The sequence below is a fragment of the Sturnira hondurensis genome, unplaced genomic scaffold (genome assembly GCF_014824575.4).
Source record: "Sturnira hondurensis isolate 20B ecotype Veracruz unplaced genomic scaffold, ASM1482457v3 Scaffold0022908, whole genome shotgun sequence".
Taxonomy (NCBI): Eukaryota; Metazoa; Chordata; class Mammalia; order Chiroptera; family Phyllostomidae; genus Sturnira; species Sturnira hondurensis.
Genome location: NW_028095539.1, coordinates 6165140 through 6182460, shown reverse-complemented (window position 1 = coordinate 6182460; position 17321 = coordinate 6165140). Strand labels below are relative to the sequence as shown.

Below are 17321 nucleotides of genomic sequence, written 5' to 3'. Positions count from 1 at the left end.
CCCCCAGAAGCAGGACAGGTGTTCTCGCCCGATACTGTGAGTCAGTGGCGGCCTGACAGTTACACAGCCCACTCTCGGTGCTGCCGACAAGAGTGAGCTGCTGGCAAGTGAGCGTCAAGGGTGCAAGGATGGGCTTGTGACAGCAGGGAAAGTGCCTGTGAATGGCTGACGGTGACACAGGATGCCGGGTCCTGCCCCTTTTCTGTCCTATAAAGCCCGACGCGGAGCGCCCAACCCCTCTGGGCAAATGAGGATGCCTGCCCTCACAGCGCACAGCGCGGCCCCGAAGCACAGGGAGGAGTTACAGACCAACGCCACCCGTCCCAGTTCTAATATTGTAAACATTTATTTAAAAAATACTACCAAGGAGAGACGTGGATTCAAAAAACAGAGTCATATACAGAAGCAAAATGTACTGGACCCCCCCCCCCCAAAAAAGAGAGAAAGGCCATAGGCATCTAGGGAGGGAGGCGTGGAAAACTATTTACATGTCATTTATAAAAGAGCAAGTCTACCAGAGTGTGATTAATACCAAGGCATGAATGCGAAACAGTGGCACATGGTGTGGAGAGCGCCCGGCACCTCACCGACGCGGCGAGGGCCCGGGCACAGAGGCGACGCCCCGCGAGGCCGGCGCCCAGCACCCGGGGAAATCAAGTGCGAGTTTGGGAGGACAGGGAGGGGGCCTGTCAGGTCACAGGCACGAGAGGCACGGGGAACGGGAGGCGGTTTTCTTCTGGTTTTTCTCCAAGGGTCGCTTCTGGGCCTGGAGTAGGACATCGGCAGGTGCCTGCCCACTCTTCAGTAGCTGCTCGAGATCAAGGTCAAGGAGACCTGGCCCCTGCCCCATGAGCCTGGTCCTGGACAGCCCGAGGAAAGGGTACACCGAGGTCTGCTCTTCGAGACACCTTCTGGGGTTTCATTTCTTCGTGAACTTCTTCTTCCCTGATGGCTAAGCGTTGCGTGCGATCATTAAATAGACATTTGTCCACAAGGCGCACCCCACACTGGCTGGGGCTTTGGTGCCCCAGTCCTTTCCCTCGTTTGCACGCCGGTGCCCGGCATCTGCACCAGGGGAGACTGTGTTGAGGACAGGGCATTAAAACACTTCAAGGACTCCAGAACACTGAGGACCAGCTCGTCACAAGGCCAAAAGCCCTGCGAGGACCCCGACCCACCTTGGGTCAGGATAGTACAAGGGAGGTGAAGGAGATCGGTCAGAAACCAAGACCAAGCACCTTTTGCCGGACACCTGGAAATTCCAATGGTAGGCAACCCTGGGCCCAATGAGGACCTGCCCAGGCCCAGCCCTGGGCCATCTCAGCACCAGCTGTTCACCCAACAAGCCCCCGGCCTGCCCCCGCATGCCGGACAGCCACTCTGCTACCCTTAGCCCTGGGCTTTCTACCCACCAGGAATTAGGAACATGTGCCACAGGGGAGCAAGGAACTGGGTCCCAGGGACCCACAGGGGAGGGTGACAGTTCCTTCCCCCACACCAGGGCCTCTTCAGTCCACCCCCTTCCTGGGGCCCAAAGGCTGGGTGATGTCAGCACCCTGTTTTATGCATCCCCCCAAAATGAAAGCTGTCCTTCATGGGAGGCAAAGGCGCGGGTACCAGCCCTGGCAGGGGTGGAGGGCAGAGCAACCAGCGGGCAGCGCATCCCAGGACACCGTTCTGGAAGCGTGTCCTAAGCCCACGAGGCATGGGGAGGACGAGGGCACAGGCTTCCTTGGTGGGTGAGTGAAGGTGACAGTTCCTGAGGCTTGGTGACACGGCGCCCACTCAGAGCACTTGTTCTTGGGGAGACTGGAGAAGGTGGCACAGCCCAGGGAAGTCCTCCAGGAAGGAACAAGGGGGCAAAGTGCTCCCCAACCCGGTGCCGACGTAGGTGGTAGGGCTGTGCGTGCTCCTCTGCGGCCCTCAGCTCTGGGCCAAGGTCCCGCATGCCAGTCCCGTGTCGGCCACCATCTCGGGCACAGGGGAGCCCTTAAGCACAGCGTTCCCTCAGGCGACCTGACGCCGGGCTTCTGCTACCTCTGCACAATGTCACTGATCTCTTTCACGGAACTGAGGAGTTTGCTGAAGTCCTGAGTGGCCGCCGGGCCACTCGCTGCTGTTGCCGGGCAGATCTGAAGCTCCCGGAGATTGTTCTCCAGTTTGTTGATGGCCTCGCGGAAAGCGAATTTGTTCCTCATTTGCTGGATGGAGTCCACGTAGCTGACACAGAAGGTGTAGAGGTTTTTGCCGGCCTCCAACACGGCGCTATGGCTGGCCATCTGCTCGGAGTTCTTGGAGATGGCCAGGCACAGGGCCTCGGTGCCGTCCAGGACCACACCCTTGGTGATGGTGCCACTGGCGATGCGCTCGGGAGGCTGGCGGGTTTTCCGAAGAGACACGCGTGTTGATATGAGCGGGATGAAGGCGGTGGAGGATGGCTGGTCCCCTGCCAGGGTGGAGGATGCTGACGGCAAAGTGGAGGGAGTGGGGGCCGGGCTGGCGGGGGCTCCCGCTGGCTTGGTGGATGACTGGGGCTTTGGCATGGCCGGGAGCACAGGCTTTCTGACGCCCTCACCCAGCTGGCTGGGTTTGGCAGCGTCACTGTTTACCGCTTCCACAACCACAGCCGTGGGCTTCGCCTTCCCGCTGGCGCCTGCCTCCCCGGCTGCTTCCTGGCAGGGGCTCGGAGAGGGCTTCCCGGCTTTTCCGACAGAGGCCGGCGGTGGGGGCGGCGGGGCAGGCTTGAACTTGGACAGCTTCCCCTTGTCTCTCCCCGGGGACTCGGAGGGGGGCTTGTGCCTCCTCACTCTGGATTCCTCAGCGGGGGCCCTGCTGGTCCCTCCGGAAGCGCTGGGCCCTGCTCGGCTGGCGGAGGGCGCTGGCTCGGCTGCGGCAGGTGTCCCCAGGGCCGTGGACTTCCCGGCCTCCTCCTTGTGGGGCAGACCAGCGGCAGAGGCCACCGCCTGCCTTCGGAGGAGTTTCGGAGTCAGACTGGGAGGGCTGGAGCCCGGGCTGGACTCCGCCACGTCTTTGAAGACCTCGTCAGCTGCTTCCTCCGCCTTCTTCGCCAGCCTGGGCGGGGGCGTCACCGTGCCCCTGGTCACCTGGTCAGACCTGCTCTCACTTGCCCGCTTCCGGGGCAGAGCTGGCTTCTCGCTTTTGTGTCCCCCGAACGTGGACGAGTCGAACTGCCTGCCAGTGGACTGCAGGTCCCGAGGCAGCGTGACTGACCTCCACTCCGTGTCCTTGGCCCCATGGGGCACGCAGGAGGCGGAGCAGGACCGCAGGAAGCGCTTGCTGGAGCTGCCGCCGCCGTCCTCTTCGCCGGCTGCTAATCGGCTGCTGGTCAGCGTGCTGGACTTTTTCCACAGGTGAGGAGACCGGAAGCCAGAACCCCCTGACTCCCGAAAGGCTCCATTGGGGACACCAGCCCCGCTGCTGGGCTTTGGGGACCTGGCTGGCTCGGCGGTGTCCAGGGGTGCGAGAGCAGGCACTCCGTTGCTCACTTCGCGGCCCTCCTCCTCCCCGGCCCCCTTGCGCTCCGGCTGGCCGTCCACCTCCCGGAAGGAGCTGCTGCGTTTGGGAGGGGTCGGGGCCGTTTTCTTCTTCTTCTTGATCAAGGCGCTGAACAAGTTGGTCTTCTTGTCTTTGGGGAGAAGGCGTTCATCTTCGTTCAGGCCACCATCCTGGGGGCTGCGCTCCTTCCGAGGGAGCAATGGAGACACGGCAGGCTCGTGGTCCGGGGCGTCTGAAACAAATTGGAAGAGTTGAAGTGTCCAGGTTGGAGGCTCCTGAGTGCGCGAGAGCTGAGTGAAGGGTCGGACCTGAGAACCTGACCAGCCAGAGGGTGAGGTCCCTATGAGGTGTGACCTGCAGGGAAGGACACCCCCACAGGGTGCAGTGACAGTGGGCTATTTGGTACGCTTTGGGAACAGGAAGGGGTGACCTTTTAACAAATGGAGACTCTTTAAACACGAGTAACGGCTTCTAAGAAACCTCCCCAGTGTTGCGAAGCCCCCCTCGGTGAATGACAGGGTTCTCCCGGGGCGGTGGGGGGGGGCTGCCAGGAGAGAGCTTTGCTGCTGCCCCTGTAGGTCAGGGCAGAGGCCCAGGGGCATCTCCCAGAACAGCAGGCAGCTTGCAGGGGTGTGGCTCAGGAAAAGCCAGGGGTGTCCCTAGCTCTCAGCTGGCGGAAGGAGAAGACAGAGAACTTCAAAGGAGTCCCGCGCGGCTGCACTGCCACCCCACACTCTTGGCTGGAGGTCAGAGTCCACGTCAGGGCACCCCCGATAACCCGCGGCGGGCAGAAGCGAACACCACGGCTCGCCGCCGGCCCTCTCCTGAGCCCGAAGTCCCCACCGCTCAGCTACTGGAAACCACCTCTAACACACAGGACAGAGGGTCCGAGGCCCCGGGGTGGTTCGCGAACCACGGCCTCTGCAGTGCGCTGAGCAAGGTGATCAGAGTGTTGAGAGAAAGCACTGCAATCTGGATACATTTCTTTCTTTTTTTTTTCAATGTATGGTTGCCTTTTGTGCGTCCCCTGCTGGGAGTTTGCCTGCAGGGAACTGGCCTGCAACCCAGGCATGTGCCCTGACTGGGAATCGAACCGCGATCCTCTGGTTCGCAGGCCCGTGCTCAATCCACTGAGCTACACCAGGCAGGGCTTGGATACATTTCTTACGTAAACTTTTAAGTGTACATTTTACGATACACTTAATTAATACAGTCCTGCACTAGCACATGTATATGCTTTACACGTACAGGCCGCACATTCAACTTCTTTAGATATAGGTTTATAATTTTAAAAAAGAGGGAACCATGATTCTATGGATTGGTTCAAAACATCCCATCATTCTCCCCTGACTGCTGTGGCTCAGTGGACTGAGTGCAGGCCTGTGAACCAAAGGGTCCCTGGTTCGACTCCCAGTCAGGGCACATGCCTGGGTTGCAGGCCAGGTCCCCAGTAGCGGGTGCATGAGAGGCAACCACATATTGAGGTTTCTTTCTCTCTCTCTCCAAAAAGAAATACAATCTAAAACAGAATAAATAAAGCCCACAATTCTGGCTTTGCTCTGCACCCCCCCTTAGTCTGTGGTCCATCAGAGCCCCTCCTGCACACCAGACGGGGGCTCGCCTCCACCACTGGGCCCGCTGGTCTGCAATAGGACCCCCAGACTTCTGGGGTTTGGGAGGCAGGGGGACAGCCACCACGTCAGAGCAGCCTGGTGCTGAATAGCGCTTGGCGCGCAGGAGGCACCAGATCCGACTGCTGACCTGAGCCCTCTCCTGAGCCGCTCCCGTCCGTCTCCCTGGCGGGGACCAGACAGGACACAGCTCTGGGCAATACAGAAAGCGCTGGGCTCCTCTCTCAGGTTTCATAAGCTCCTCTGAACTGTCAAAGCTGACGACTCCTAATGATCCCAGGGGCGGGGGCGGGGTGCTATGGGCAGAGGAGAACTTTCTTTTCCCCAGTGGACTGCTACCATGGGGTCCGCCTGCCCTTCTGTGCAGGCTCTACTGGCTGCTTCCCGCACCGCGCTGGCCTCGGCCTCTGGCGGGGGCGGGGTGGGGACATACCAGGCTCCCCCGGGCCCCTGGAGTGAGGCGTCTCGGGCGCGTCGGCGCAGTCTTTGTGTTCGGTAGCTCTCCTGGAGGTCCTTGTCTTGGTGGGCAGCTCTGGCGCCTGCAGCAGAGTGCTTGCAACGGCTCGCGTGCCTTTTTTCCCCAGCTCCTTTTCCACTTCTAAGAACCACCCCAAAAAACAAAACAAAAACAAAACAAAAACAAAACAAAAAAATCCATGAAAACCAGCAGCCACCAGTGGTGGTGTCGTTTTGGTGTGTCAGTTTTCTCTCTTTTTAAAGCAACCGTGGTCATCGGCACGTATTTGCAGAAAAGAGGTAAATAACGATAGAGAAACAACACTCGGTAGTTTCCGGAATTCTGCAGGGCTGCCAAAGACGGCTCCACAGTCCACCCTCCGCCCGCCCTCCCATCTCAGATTACTTGTGGGCCTGCACACTTCTCCCCCGAAGCGGACTCAAGGACCAGAGCCGGAGCCCCCACACCGCCCTCCTGCCCCAGTCTCTCACCCGACGCAGGACCCCGAAGACGGGCACTTTACCGTCTGATATGCTAGACTCCTGGAACATGGTCTCAAAGGCCTGGTGGATCTCAGCGAAGGAGGGCCGGTCGGAGGGGCTCCACTGCCAACCTGGACAGACAGGGCCGGAGGGTCACCCGGGAGGCCTTGCTAACTAGTGTGTAGCTAGCAATCCTCAAGGAAAGGTCTACGGATGAAAGAAGCATCCCGCTCCCGCCACCTGTCTTCTGCTGTGACACGTTAAAGTGACGAATGCTGCTGTGTCCACCACAGACACTAAGCGTGTGAAGAGACCGGATGCTGACAGGAGTGGGGATTACAGAGCCCCCGAGAGACGGCGGCAGCCAGAACTGCCTCTCAAACGCATTCCGCGACCCCATTCCAGCGAATGCAGACACTGTTAGGCCAAACGGCTGGCCTTCTCTCGCACCCTGACTTCCTGGTTACCACAGCCCCAAATCCTCATCAGTAAAGAAACGCTAATCAAAACAAGATTAAAGTAAGGATTAAGGACTGATCCAGCCTAGCGTTGGTGAGGATGTTGAGTCACCCATGGGCACTTCTGGTGGGGGTACATGGGTACCACCTTTTATGGAGAACAATTTGGTAAAAACCATCAAAACGCAAAAGGCAGGTGGCCCTGCGGCCAACAGCTCCACCGTCAGGAACGCCCGCTCGCGGCGGGGGAATGCGTGCAGCGGCGGGGGAATGTGTGCAACGGCAGAACCCAAACAGGCATGTAACACTGCCGAATGTTTGTCACAAGAGGCCGGGTGAATGGATACGCCATCTAACGGGACGCCAAACAGGGAGATAAACACCAGTGAGGGGCGGAGGAGAGGGAGGGAAGCTCTGCTTTATGGACATTGAGGGGGTAAGTGTGCCAACACTGCCAAGTGCAAAGAACGGTGCAGGAACGAGTTTATAAATATGGCACAAGGGGGGGGACCCCAAAACCCCGGAATTCATTTCTAAAGTACTGAGTATTTATTCTTACGTGTTTAAGTTCCAGTCACCTTTGAAGTCCTCTCCATTGGATGCAATACACCTACTGAGACGTCTTTCCCACTGCTCAAACAGTTTTTTGAACTTGTTGATTTTGGTGTCTTTTAGTGCTTTTTGTTTGTTTGTTTGTTTGTTTGTTTCACCTCCTCTGCATCAGCAAAATGTTGCCCTTTGAGGACTTTTTTCATTCGGGGAAACAAATGAAAGTCACTCGGGGCGAGACTGGGTGAACAGGGAGGGTGGGGCACGGGGTCACGCCGCTTTGGGTCAAAGCTGCTGAACAGTCAGCCTGAGTGGGCAGGGGTGCTTGTAATTCTCCCATCACAAAATGGACAAACACATTGAAAGAGTCTTCAAAAAATATTCACTGAAGCCAAACGTAGCCTCTCACAACAGCACCAGCTGGTACATGGTACAGACGGGTTCCCAGAACACCCACCTCGTGGGGGTGGTCTGCACTACAGGGCTGCACCCTCCAGAAGATAACTGTGGGGTCTTTTGGGTCCTCCCTTGTGAAACCAACCAGACGAACGTGGCCTGGAGCATCTACCTACTGTAGCAGCAGAGTGTCTGGAGGCGGGTCCAGGAATTCGTATTTAGTGGTAAGAAACCCAAGTTTGGCGTGCGTCAATCCAAAGGCCCTCACACACAAACACTGTGTACAAAGGAAAGTGGAGGGACACTGAACGGAGTCCGCCAAGTCCGCGCCAACCCATCCCGCTCACCGCTCTACAGGCGGGGAGCGGAGACAGGAGACGGACCCTCTACTCTCACTTTGCCCCCCACACAGTCCTGTGGCGGGCTGCTGCACATGCCCACACAGGACTCTAGAACTCGGGGGGGGGGGGGGGCTCACATGCTCGCATGAGTTCGTAGACCTTCTCCGGGCAGCCTTCCGGGCGCTCCATTCGATAGTCTTTCTCTAGCAGCTCGTACACCTGGGACAGGTCAATTCCCGGGTAAGGTGACATGCCGTAGGTGGCAATCTCCCAAAGCAGTACTCCAAACGCTAAAAGAAAAGAAGATGAGGAGGGTTTTTTGATTTAAGCGTCAAAAGATTTAGGCATCCCGCATTTAAAACGAGTTGCCTGGGTAGCAGACATCAGAAATCACACCCTCAGAAGCAGGCCAGGTGCTGCCAGGCTGCCGGCTCTTCACTACCCACAGCCCAGGCCAGAGTGCAACTTCCAGTTTGCTCATGCCCCAGACTAGAATGCGCCGGCAGAGAGAAGAGCACTGGGCTCGCGAGCCCCTCCAGGGTCCTGCCGGCAACGTGGCCGGTCGGGCTGGGGTAAGGCAGCAGCCCACTGCCAGTCCTGGCTCTGGGACCAGCCGGCTCCGGGCTGCAGACGGGCCCCTCCCCTTTTTGGGGCATGAGATGGTCTCCAAGGCCCCTGCCAACTCTAAAGATGAACAAAAATCTTATAAACTCTTTGAAAGTTTTGCAGGCCCAGAGTAGAGCCTTAAAATTCCTCATCCCATGAAAGAAAGCAGAACTGAGGCCCTGGAGACAGGAGTGGCTCAAGTCTAGGGCAGGGGATGAAGCCGTAACATCTTGTCGTTCCAGACAGCAGACACAGGGTCGAAAGCCACAAGGGTCTCATCGAAAGGACCAGGAGCGAAGTGAAGTTCCCACCGGTCAAAGGTGAGACAATCCGGTATCAGTAAGGAAAATAACTATGGCTCAAAACACATCAAGTACATTTAAACACACTGTACATATGCTCATTATATCACCAAAACCCGCAATAAAACCTCAGCAGTCACCACTGGGGGGGCAGGGAACCAGCTGTGAAAGCTGGAGAGCAGCAGCACGAGCGCAACGCCCAGCCTGCCTCTCCGGGTAACCTGTCCCCGCTGGCCGCACGGGACGGGGGCTGTTCCCCCTACAGAAAGGGCTGCACTAAGCAACGACTGGGGAATGAGAGAGTGAGGAAACGACCACTCGGTGACCCCTACTAAGTTAGAGGGTCTAGGCGCTGGGTACCAGTAACTGCTGAGATCATAAAGAAAAAAAAAAAGAACAACTATGTACCTACCTACCGACGAAAAACACACCATTGCCTATGAAGAACTCGTAACTAAAAAAAACAAGTCAAACCCAAACATGGCCAGCTGTTAGATGCAGCTGCACACTTGGTAGGAACACTGAAGAGAGAAGAACATGTTAAGTCACACCACGTGGGTATAACAAGCAAAATCCAGAACGTGGGAACATTTAAAGGGTAAATGACAGTACTTCTTCAACCAGTCGAGAGAAGCAGATGGAGAGGGAACCGGGGGTCTGGAGGAACATACCAGCTGACCACCTGTGTAAACCACATCTGGCTCTCACGTCTAACAGACTACAACACAGAAGTATGACTTTCATGATTCAAAGGGAAATTTGAACACTTACTGGACATTTGATAATACTCAGAAATGACTGTCAGTCTTGGGAGGCGAGGTGATTTGATTATAAGCATAAAAAGCCATCTTTTAGGAACACTCATTCTGAAATATTTACGGACAAAATATGGTGCCTGGGATCTGCTCCCAAATCCAGGTGGGAGAGGGCGGGACAGAGGCCGTGAGTGCGCCCGGAGGCGGGGCCAGTGAGGCCAGAGGCCAGTGCTCACTGGGCACGGGGGCCTCCTCAGGGCGTGCTGCACTTGGCCACAGTAAAAAGTTCTTAAAAAAGTAAAAATAAAACTATCGTCCCGTGAGGCTTCAGGGTAGCGTGGGTACCACCCTACTGAAAGCCCAAACCCAACGACAGGGCGTTCCCAGCACAGACGGAGGCGGTGAAAACGTGGGGGAGAACGGACCAACAACCAACCGACCTGGAGAAGCAACGGCCCCTGGGAGGGCAAGGAGGGAACAAGAGCGGCCCTTACCCCAGACGTCAGACTTGATGGAGAACTTGTTGTAGGCCAGACTTTCAGGTGCGGTCCACTTGATTGGGAATTTGGCCCCGGCATGGGCTGTGTAGGTGTCCCCTGTCATTAGCCTGCTCAGGCCGAAATCAGCCACCTTCACCAAGTGGTTCTCCCCTACCAGGCAGTTTCGGGCGGCGAGATCTCTGGGAAAGGGAAACATTCCTCCGTGAGTTCCCGGCCGGCTCTCCAGCTTCACGAATCCACCACCGACTCTGGAGAAAGGGAGGCCGGTGCCCTGGAAACTTGCACGAACTCCCCGGTGAGCAGAGCCCTCCCCTCTGCACCCGCATAGGCGGCCAGCACGGTGAGGGGCAGCAGAGGGGGCCCTGTGACCCGGAGTGGGTGGTTACGCTGGGACTCAGTCGCCTCGTCCGTAAAATGGAAACGGTAAAAACAGCACTTCTGAGGGTAATGACCATGCAGAGTGCCTAGAGAACGGTGAGCGTTGTCTAAGTGGTTGCACCGCTGTACGCAGGCACCAGGGACACACACAGGCGGGCCCTCGATGGAGGGACACTCACGTTGGCGTCGGCCGCTGCTTGTCCCATCCAGACTTGGGAGGACAAACGCAAACGAAGCCCAGAGCACTCTCTGCCCGAATTGGGTTTCCTCTTCCTTTCTGACGCCCACCCAGGTATTTCCTAGGACTCTTCTCCAGTATAAACAGCCTCCTCCCACTTCCGGATTCTACTAGGGAGGGAGGCAGGCGAGGCGGGAGGGGTCTCATCTCTGGTTCAGGGACGTTAACCATGAAATCACGAGGCAACCAGGGACAGAGGGGCGAGGGGAGGCAGCAGCTGAAGGGATGGCTACGCCCAGCAGCTTGGTCATCAGCTGCTGAGGGAAACTGAACACAGAGACTTGGGCCTAATGGGATTTGGGGGAAGGATTTTAAGTCCGTCCAAACGAAGAGGGAACGGACCTAGCAGTGCAAGGCAAACCGGAAGTCAAGAAATCTCAATTTGCAGCCTCAGAGGGCTCACACTCTTGAGTGATGGGAGCATGGGACTCCGGGCGTCGTGAAGCACAGAAAATGTGCCCGACGAGGAACTGCCAGCGTCTCCCACACACTGCCCCCGCTCCTCGCCGTGCACACTTCACGCACGGGCCGCTTCCTCGGGTTAATTGGGTAGGAAAGGTCGCGGCGGTGGCGTGGAGAACACACTGTGTGAAAGACTCCAGCACAGCCCGTCAGGCCCTGTCCTGCACAGGCTGTCACTCTGCTAGGACGCCGTTTCCACCACCCAAGAATGCGAAGACCACGATAATTGTGGCACGCTTGAAGGTCAAGAACACTCCAGGCTTTAAAACAGCAAAAACGCTTAATTCAGAACCATAGGCACACGACTCTGACAACTGTGCAAACACTGCTGAGCCAGACGACATCAAGTTCGGTGGGGAATGAAACGATAATGAAGAGAAGGGGCCGGGGGGGAGGGCACGTGATGCAAATGCAAAACCCACGCACTGGTTACCGCCTCGGGTTTGTGTGAGAGCAACGCCCGCTGCTCTGAGGCAGAGGCTGCGAGGACGCACGCCAGGCTGAGACCCACTTCAGGAGCTGTGATGATCAGGAAGGAGACCTTTTACGAATCATTTAACACTCTACTTAGTCAGAATGGTTCCGAGGTGAGCTAATTCTCACCCCAGGGCGATTCACTGCTCTGCTGGCCCGGAGTGGAGGCCGGCTGAGGTCAGCCCTGGACGCTCACCCAGAGCCGGCGACGTCAGGAACCCAGCGTTTGCCGTCATTCCAAGGCCTGACATGTGGCCAGCACGAAAGTTAGGGGCTGAGCCCAAGTCCTCAGAGGCTCCTTTTTGCAGAAGGACCGGGCCCGGCTTACCCCAGGGCTCCGTGGGCAGGCGCCCACCCACCGGCCCTACCTGTGGATGAAGTTCTTCTTCTCCAGGTACTCCATGGCTGAGGAGATCTGCGTGGCCATGTACAGCAGCACCACCGCGCCCACCTCCTGCCGGCTGCACTCCCGCAGGTAGTCCAGCAGGTTCCCGCAGGTCATGAACTCGGTGATGATGTAGAACGGTGGCTCCCGGGTGCACACCCCTGCCAACGAGACACCCAGGCTTCAGGGCAGCGCTGCTGGCAGCCGAACAGACGTCAGGAAGGGCCGGCCCTGAAGGAAGGCGCTCCTGAACGGCAGCTGACTCTGCCCCCAAGTCCTGGCCCAACTTCGAATCCGCGTCCAAGCACTCGGGACTTGGGGTTATGTTGACGCGGAAGGACATGGTCACCCTCTTTTCTGCCTCCCAAGCCAGTGGACTTGAGCAGGAGAAGCTGTCGACACGTGCAGCAGCCAAGGCCAGGCCATACCCGCAAGTCACTGCTGGTTCACCCCCCAGCGGTCACGCACGTCTGGCGGTCAGGGCCACTCGCAGAAGCACTCCCGGGGAGCAATGTTCAAGAGTCTTCAGTCTCAAAAGCCAGTCTGGGATTTGTGTTTCACTGTGTTCAGATTCCAATTTCACGTGCCCACCTTCCCTCTTCCACACCCCCTCCCAACACACACCGTCAGCCCCATGCAGGCCTCCTGAGCCAATGGCTGAGTGTGCACAGAGAACAGCTGCCCGGGTTGGGAATCCCAACACAGGCAGCCATCCGCCTGTGCTGTAACGGGGCCGCACCCCCAGAGGGTTTAGTCCGAAGGGCCGCACACACTCACCAAGCAACTGTACTAGATTAGGGTGCTTGATCTCCTTCATTACCGCAGCTTCCTTCAAGAACTCTTCCACTTCCATGGTGTCTTCCTGCAGAAAAAAAGTGGTAAAATTATTCCAGCAAGGCCTGGCTGGTGTAGCTCAGTGGATTGAGCACAGGCTGTGAACCACTGGGTCCAAGGGTTGCCGGTTCAATTCCCAGTCAGGGCACATGCCTGGGTTTCGAGCCAGGTCCCCAGTGGGGCTACATGAGAGGCAACCACACGTTGACATTTCTCTCCCTCTCTTTCTTCCTCCCATCCCCTCTCTCTAAAAATAAAAAAATAAAACCTTTAAATTAAAAAAGTATTTCAGCAAGTGACGTGTTTAAGTGGGAGAGCACACGTGGATGGTCACTGGCTGCAGCATCAATGAACCAGCCTCCTGGGTGGGAAGCTCCGACCAGCGCGCTGCCTGCGCAGGGCCCCGGCCGCTGAGCACTGCCTCGGCGGGCGGAGAGTGCTGCCCGTCAGCGTGGGGCCCGGAGCGCCCCACTCCCCCAGGGCACCACGTGTCAAGGCTGGCCTGCGTGTCGGCGACTTGCTTCGGGTGGCTGCCGCACACTGTATCTGTCCCCATCCCCCGTGGGGTCTGCAGGGGCGAGGGGTTGTGGACAGGCAAACACCACAAACACGGTACTACCTCCCCTCAGGAGCAGCTGGTGTTCAAGGTGTCCTTACAGGCGTAGAGAAAACCAGCCACGGGGAGAACCTGAAGTGTGCCCGGCGTGAGGGAAGAGACCCTGCTGACGCACGAGGGTGCTGCTCTGCTGCCGCGGGAGGGACGCTCAGCCTGCGGCAGAGACAGAGGCTGTGGCCCTGCCCCGGGACTCAGTGCCGGGGCCCCGAGGGAGCGGCCACCAACACCTGCCAGGTCAGCTGCCCAGAGTCTGAAACCGTCCTCCGCAGCAGCTTCCCAGATGCGCCCGCAAGCTCCCGGTGGCCAGCACGGTGTCTGAGCGCCGAGGGGCGATGGCGAAGTGCTTGAGAGCCCAGAGGACATGTGGCGTTTCTGCAGTTCCTCACACGGTCGGAGTCCGGGCTGGCGGTGTTTCAGCCCGTGCGCTGCAGGGGTTTTTAAAGTGTGCAGGCCCTGACCAGTTAGGGGCGCTGACTGCTCCTCCCTTCGACTGTCGGATGGGAGGATGGCAGCAGCCAGCACTGCCGCAGCTGTTCAGTGTGAATGAATCACAGTTACGCCTGCTCTCTGCAAGCGCGGCGCACAGACCAGCGTGCGGCACCATGTAGGTGACTGGTCTGCGTGTGCACGAGACCGAGAAGGCTGCAGGCGCGGCTCCAGCTCTGGTCCAGAGCACTGCGACACCTGGCCCTGCCACGCAGGAGCCTTGCTGTGACTTAAGCCGGGCAAACCTCTTCTGGATTCAATGAACCCACTGTCCTCGAACAGGAGGCTGGTGTGGGGATGGTGTTTGCTGAGAGGCCTGCCTATGAAGGCTGAGGAGGGCGCAAGATGCTGCCCCCGAGCTTCAACACGGAGTGTGAGTCTGTCTGAGGGGGAAGGTGGCGTGGGGGGGTGAGGAGCGGCTCCCTGACAGCTAGATGCCCCCAAGAGCAGAGCTGTACACATGGTACCTGTCCCTTCCGGAGACAGGTCTGCAGTGTCCCTGCTATCTTGCTCCCCGGCTGCCCCATCCTGGCCCCTGACCTGAGGGGACCTCCAGAGGACAGGACGGTCTCTCCCGGCACGTTCCCGCTCTGGTCTGCCATGTCACCCAGCAGAAGCGTGGCCGATGAGTTATGTGCCAGCCCATTATCGCTTTGCTTAGTGGCTCTGTAACAATGGCGACCCGCTCTGACTCCCGGTTACCATGGGTGGCGGTCTCTGTGTTGAGCCTCCGGGGGGAAAGGACCTATCCTGCTGCCACCCCACTGGCGGGTTGCTCTTCTGAGTCCTCTGCTCCTGACCGTGCTTGGCTGACCACGCTGTTTTGGGCGTGGAGTGCGCTGGCTTTCCAGGGTGACACACTGGTGTCAAAAGTTCACGGAAGGGCTGGCAGCTTGCAGAATCTCGCTTGGCCGAAAGTATGTTCCAAAAGTAGCTCTCCCGTGAATTTTTAGACATGTGGAGTGTTTTTTATTTTGAAGCATCATGTAATAAACCACGACAGTGACATCGTTTCAAAAGCATCACCTGCTCTTTCAGCTACTGTTCCTTTTCCAAAAGAACCGAGGTCCAGATCCCAAGACGGAGGCCCACAGAACCACGCAGCTTCCCAAGGCGCCCTCTTTGCTTTTTGTCCTCTCCGTTCATTTGTACACACGCATGTACATGTGTGACGGTTGGTGGGAATAAACCCCTTTTCTCCCTTTGGGGACAACTGGTGGGAACTTGTCTCCCCTGCTGGACGCAGACCTGGTCCAGCCTAGGACACACACTGCTGACGGAACACAGCACGCAGCTGTGCTGACCTGGCAACACCCCCGACGCTCTCTCCTGTTGTATTCCTTCGCTCTTACTTAAAAACCTGCCATCATCGTTTTGAAGCGAATTCCTCCCTTTAATAGTAAAATAGAGCCCTGGCTGGTGTAGCTCAGTGGATTGAGCGCGGGCCTGCAAACCACATGATCGTGGTTCAATTCCCAGGCAGGGCACATGCCTGGGTTGCAGGCCAGTTCCCAGCAGGGGTGAGTTCCCAGCAGGGGATGCATGAGAAGCAACCACACGTTGATGTTTCTCTTCCTCTCTCCTTCCCCTCCCCTCTAAAGGTAAACAAATAAAATAAATAAATAAATAAACAGTAACATAGAACTGAGACTAACTAGGATTCAGACCGAGACAAAGCTGTGCGTTGTGGGGGTGTCAGAGAGGGACACGGACCACCTGGCCTCTCTGCACAAGCACCGCCTGGCCTGGCCCGGATGCGGGCAGACCTTCTGGCTGGTGCCGCCCAGGCCCTGCCACTGCGTGACGGTCCTAAGTGACTCTCAGAAGGCACAGCACAGAGGCTGCCTCTGACCTGCTCTCTCCTCACCTGCAAAATGGAAAGAAAGGCAGCACCCCCCACACGCACAGAGCGCCAAGTGCAGTGCCCAGACCCTGGCCGGCGCTGCATCTGCAGACCTTGCCTCTGCCATCAGGGAGACGGCGGCTCTCCACTCCCGACCAGCAGACGAGGCAGCCTGCCCGTGGGGAAGACGGCTGCCCTTTCAACGCTGCGTCCCTGTCGTTCTCACAGACACGCGCTCCCAGACTCAGCGCCTCACAGGAACCTTCGGGCCAGCTCCAGCTGCTGGCTCACTGGCCTGGCCCCCAAGAGCAGGTGTTCTAGGTCATGAAGAAGAACGCCATGTTCAGACGGCTCCACACCCCGCTGCTGCGGCACAGAGGCCAGGGCTCCCACCTGAGGCCAGTTTCCACGTGTCTCTGGTTCTTACCCAAATGCAGGTGAGCCAGGTTACAGCCACAGGGAAGCGCCCCCCCCCCACGTTGGGGGGGGGCAGACCTTTCAAAGGCCTGCGAGTTTGGAAACACGGGCAGGCAGGGCAGAGCTGCTGAGGGCGACTAAAGGTGGTTCACACACCAGACGTGGGGCTGGAGGGAACCGGCCCACGGAAAGCACCCCACAGAGGGGCCCCAGGACCCCGGCCCCCAGACACAGCTGCTGCCCCAAGCTCCACGGCCAGGAGAGGCACCACCGCCAGGCCAAGTGCAGGGGCACCAGCGGCCCTGAGCCGCGCGCCCCCGAGAGGTGAGCCAGTGCATGGACCGCCCACTGTCAGGGCTGTCAGGGGCCCTGCTCACGCCCGGAGCGCTCCCATAAAGCTGGTCTCCTCTAGGAAAAGGACAGGATGTAACCCGAGCCAAGGGTGCCCTGGGCTGGGGAGGGCGAGGTGAGTGGGCCCCTCCTCGACACTGCCAGCAGAGCAGGACTAGGTGTGAGCTCCCTGGGAGGCACTTGGGAGCGGGAGCAAAACCGTAAAGGCACGTGGCCCATGACCCAGCAAGTCAGCTCCAGGGGCTGACTACCAGGACACTCCCCTACCATGTGCGCACACAAGGAGCACCCCGTGGCACCACTGCGCCAGCCAGGAACTGGAAGGGCCACAATGCTCGGGAAGGGCTGGTGCCTACCGGGACCCAGCCACACCAGAATGGGACAAGGTCCCGTGCACTGGCGAGGAGCACCGTCGAGTCACACCGAGCAGACAGCAGATGGCACAGAGCAGTGCCTGTGGCACGCTGCCACAGGGGTAGACAACGCACACGTGGGCTGCCTCTGGAAAGACACAAGGATCAGGGCCAGGAGGTGGCGAATCTTACCCGTCTGAAGAATATCTGAAGTCAACATTTCACAGCAACATCACATTCCACTATTTTAATGGCCAATTAGCCAGTCAGCTTATGATTCGATCTTAACGCCACAACCGGACTAAGAGCAAGCTTCTGCAAGTTACATAACTTACGCAGCCGTTTCACAGAAAAGGGCTGACTTACAAACTAACTTTGGAACACAGCCGCGTGAAACGTGGAGCTCTTTGCACTTGACTGCTGGCTCTGAGGCACATCCTGCCTTTAACAAGGGTGAACTCAAGCCTACAGCCTACTGAACATTGTCAAAA

At 58.1% G+C, this 17321-nt stretch overlaps 1 protein-coding gene across 2 annotated transcripts in view; it reads right to left on the bottom strand.

Annotated features, from left to right (window-relative positions):
- Window positions 1-321: 321 nt before the first annotated feature.
- The window catches only part of ABL1 (ABL proto-oncogene 1, non-receptor tyrosine kinase), a 113222-nt gene continuing 96222 nt past the window's right edge, over window positions 322-17321 (bottom strand). For both annotated transcript variants that reach the window (XM_037036918.1, XM_037036919.1), the window contains exons 5-11: window positions 12708-12792; window positions 11914-12091; window positions 9988-10172; window positions 7968-8120; window positions 6128-6217; window positions 5581-5745; window positions 322-3748 (exon numbers count right to left, since the gene is read on the bottom strand). In XM_037036918.1, the coding sequence (XP_036892813.1) occupies window positions 2034-3748; window positions 5581-5745; window positions 6128-6217; window positions 7968-8120; window positions 9988-10172; window positions 11914-12091; window positions 12708-12792 (2571 nt within the window). In that variant the 3' untranslated portion in view covers window positions 322-2033. The remainder of the gene's footprint in view (window positions 3749-5580; window positions 5746-6127; window positions 6218-7967; window positions 8121-9987; window positions 10173-11913; window positions 12092-12707; window positions 12793-17321) is intronic.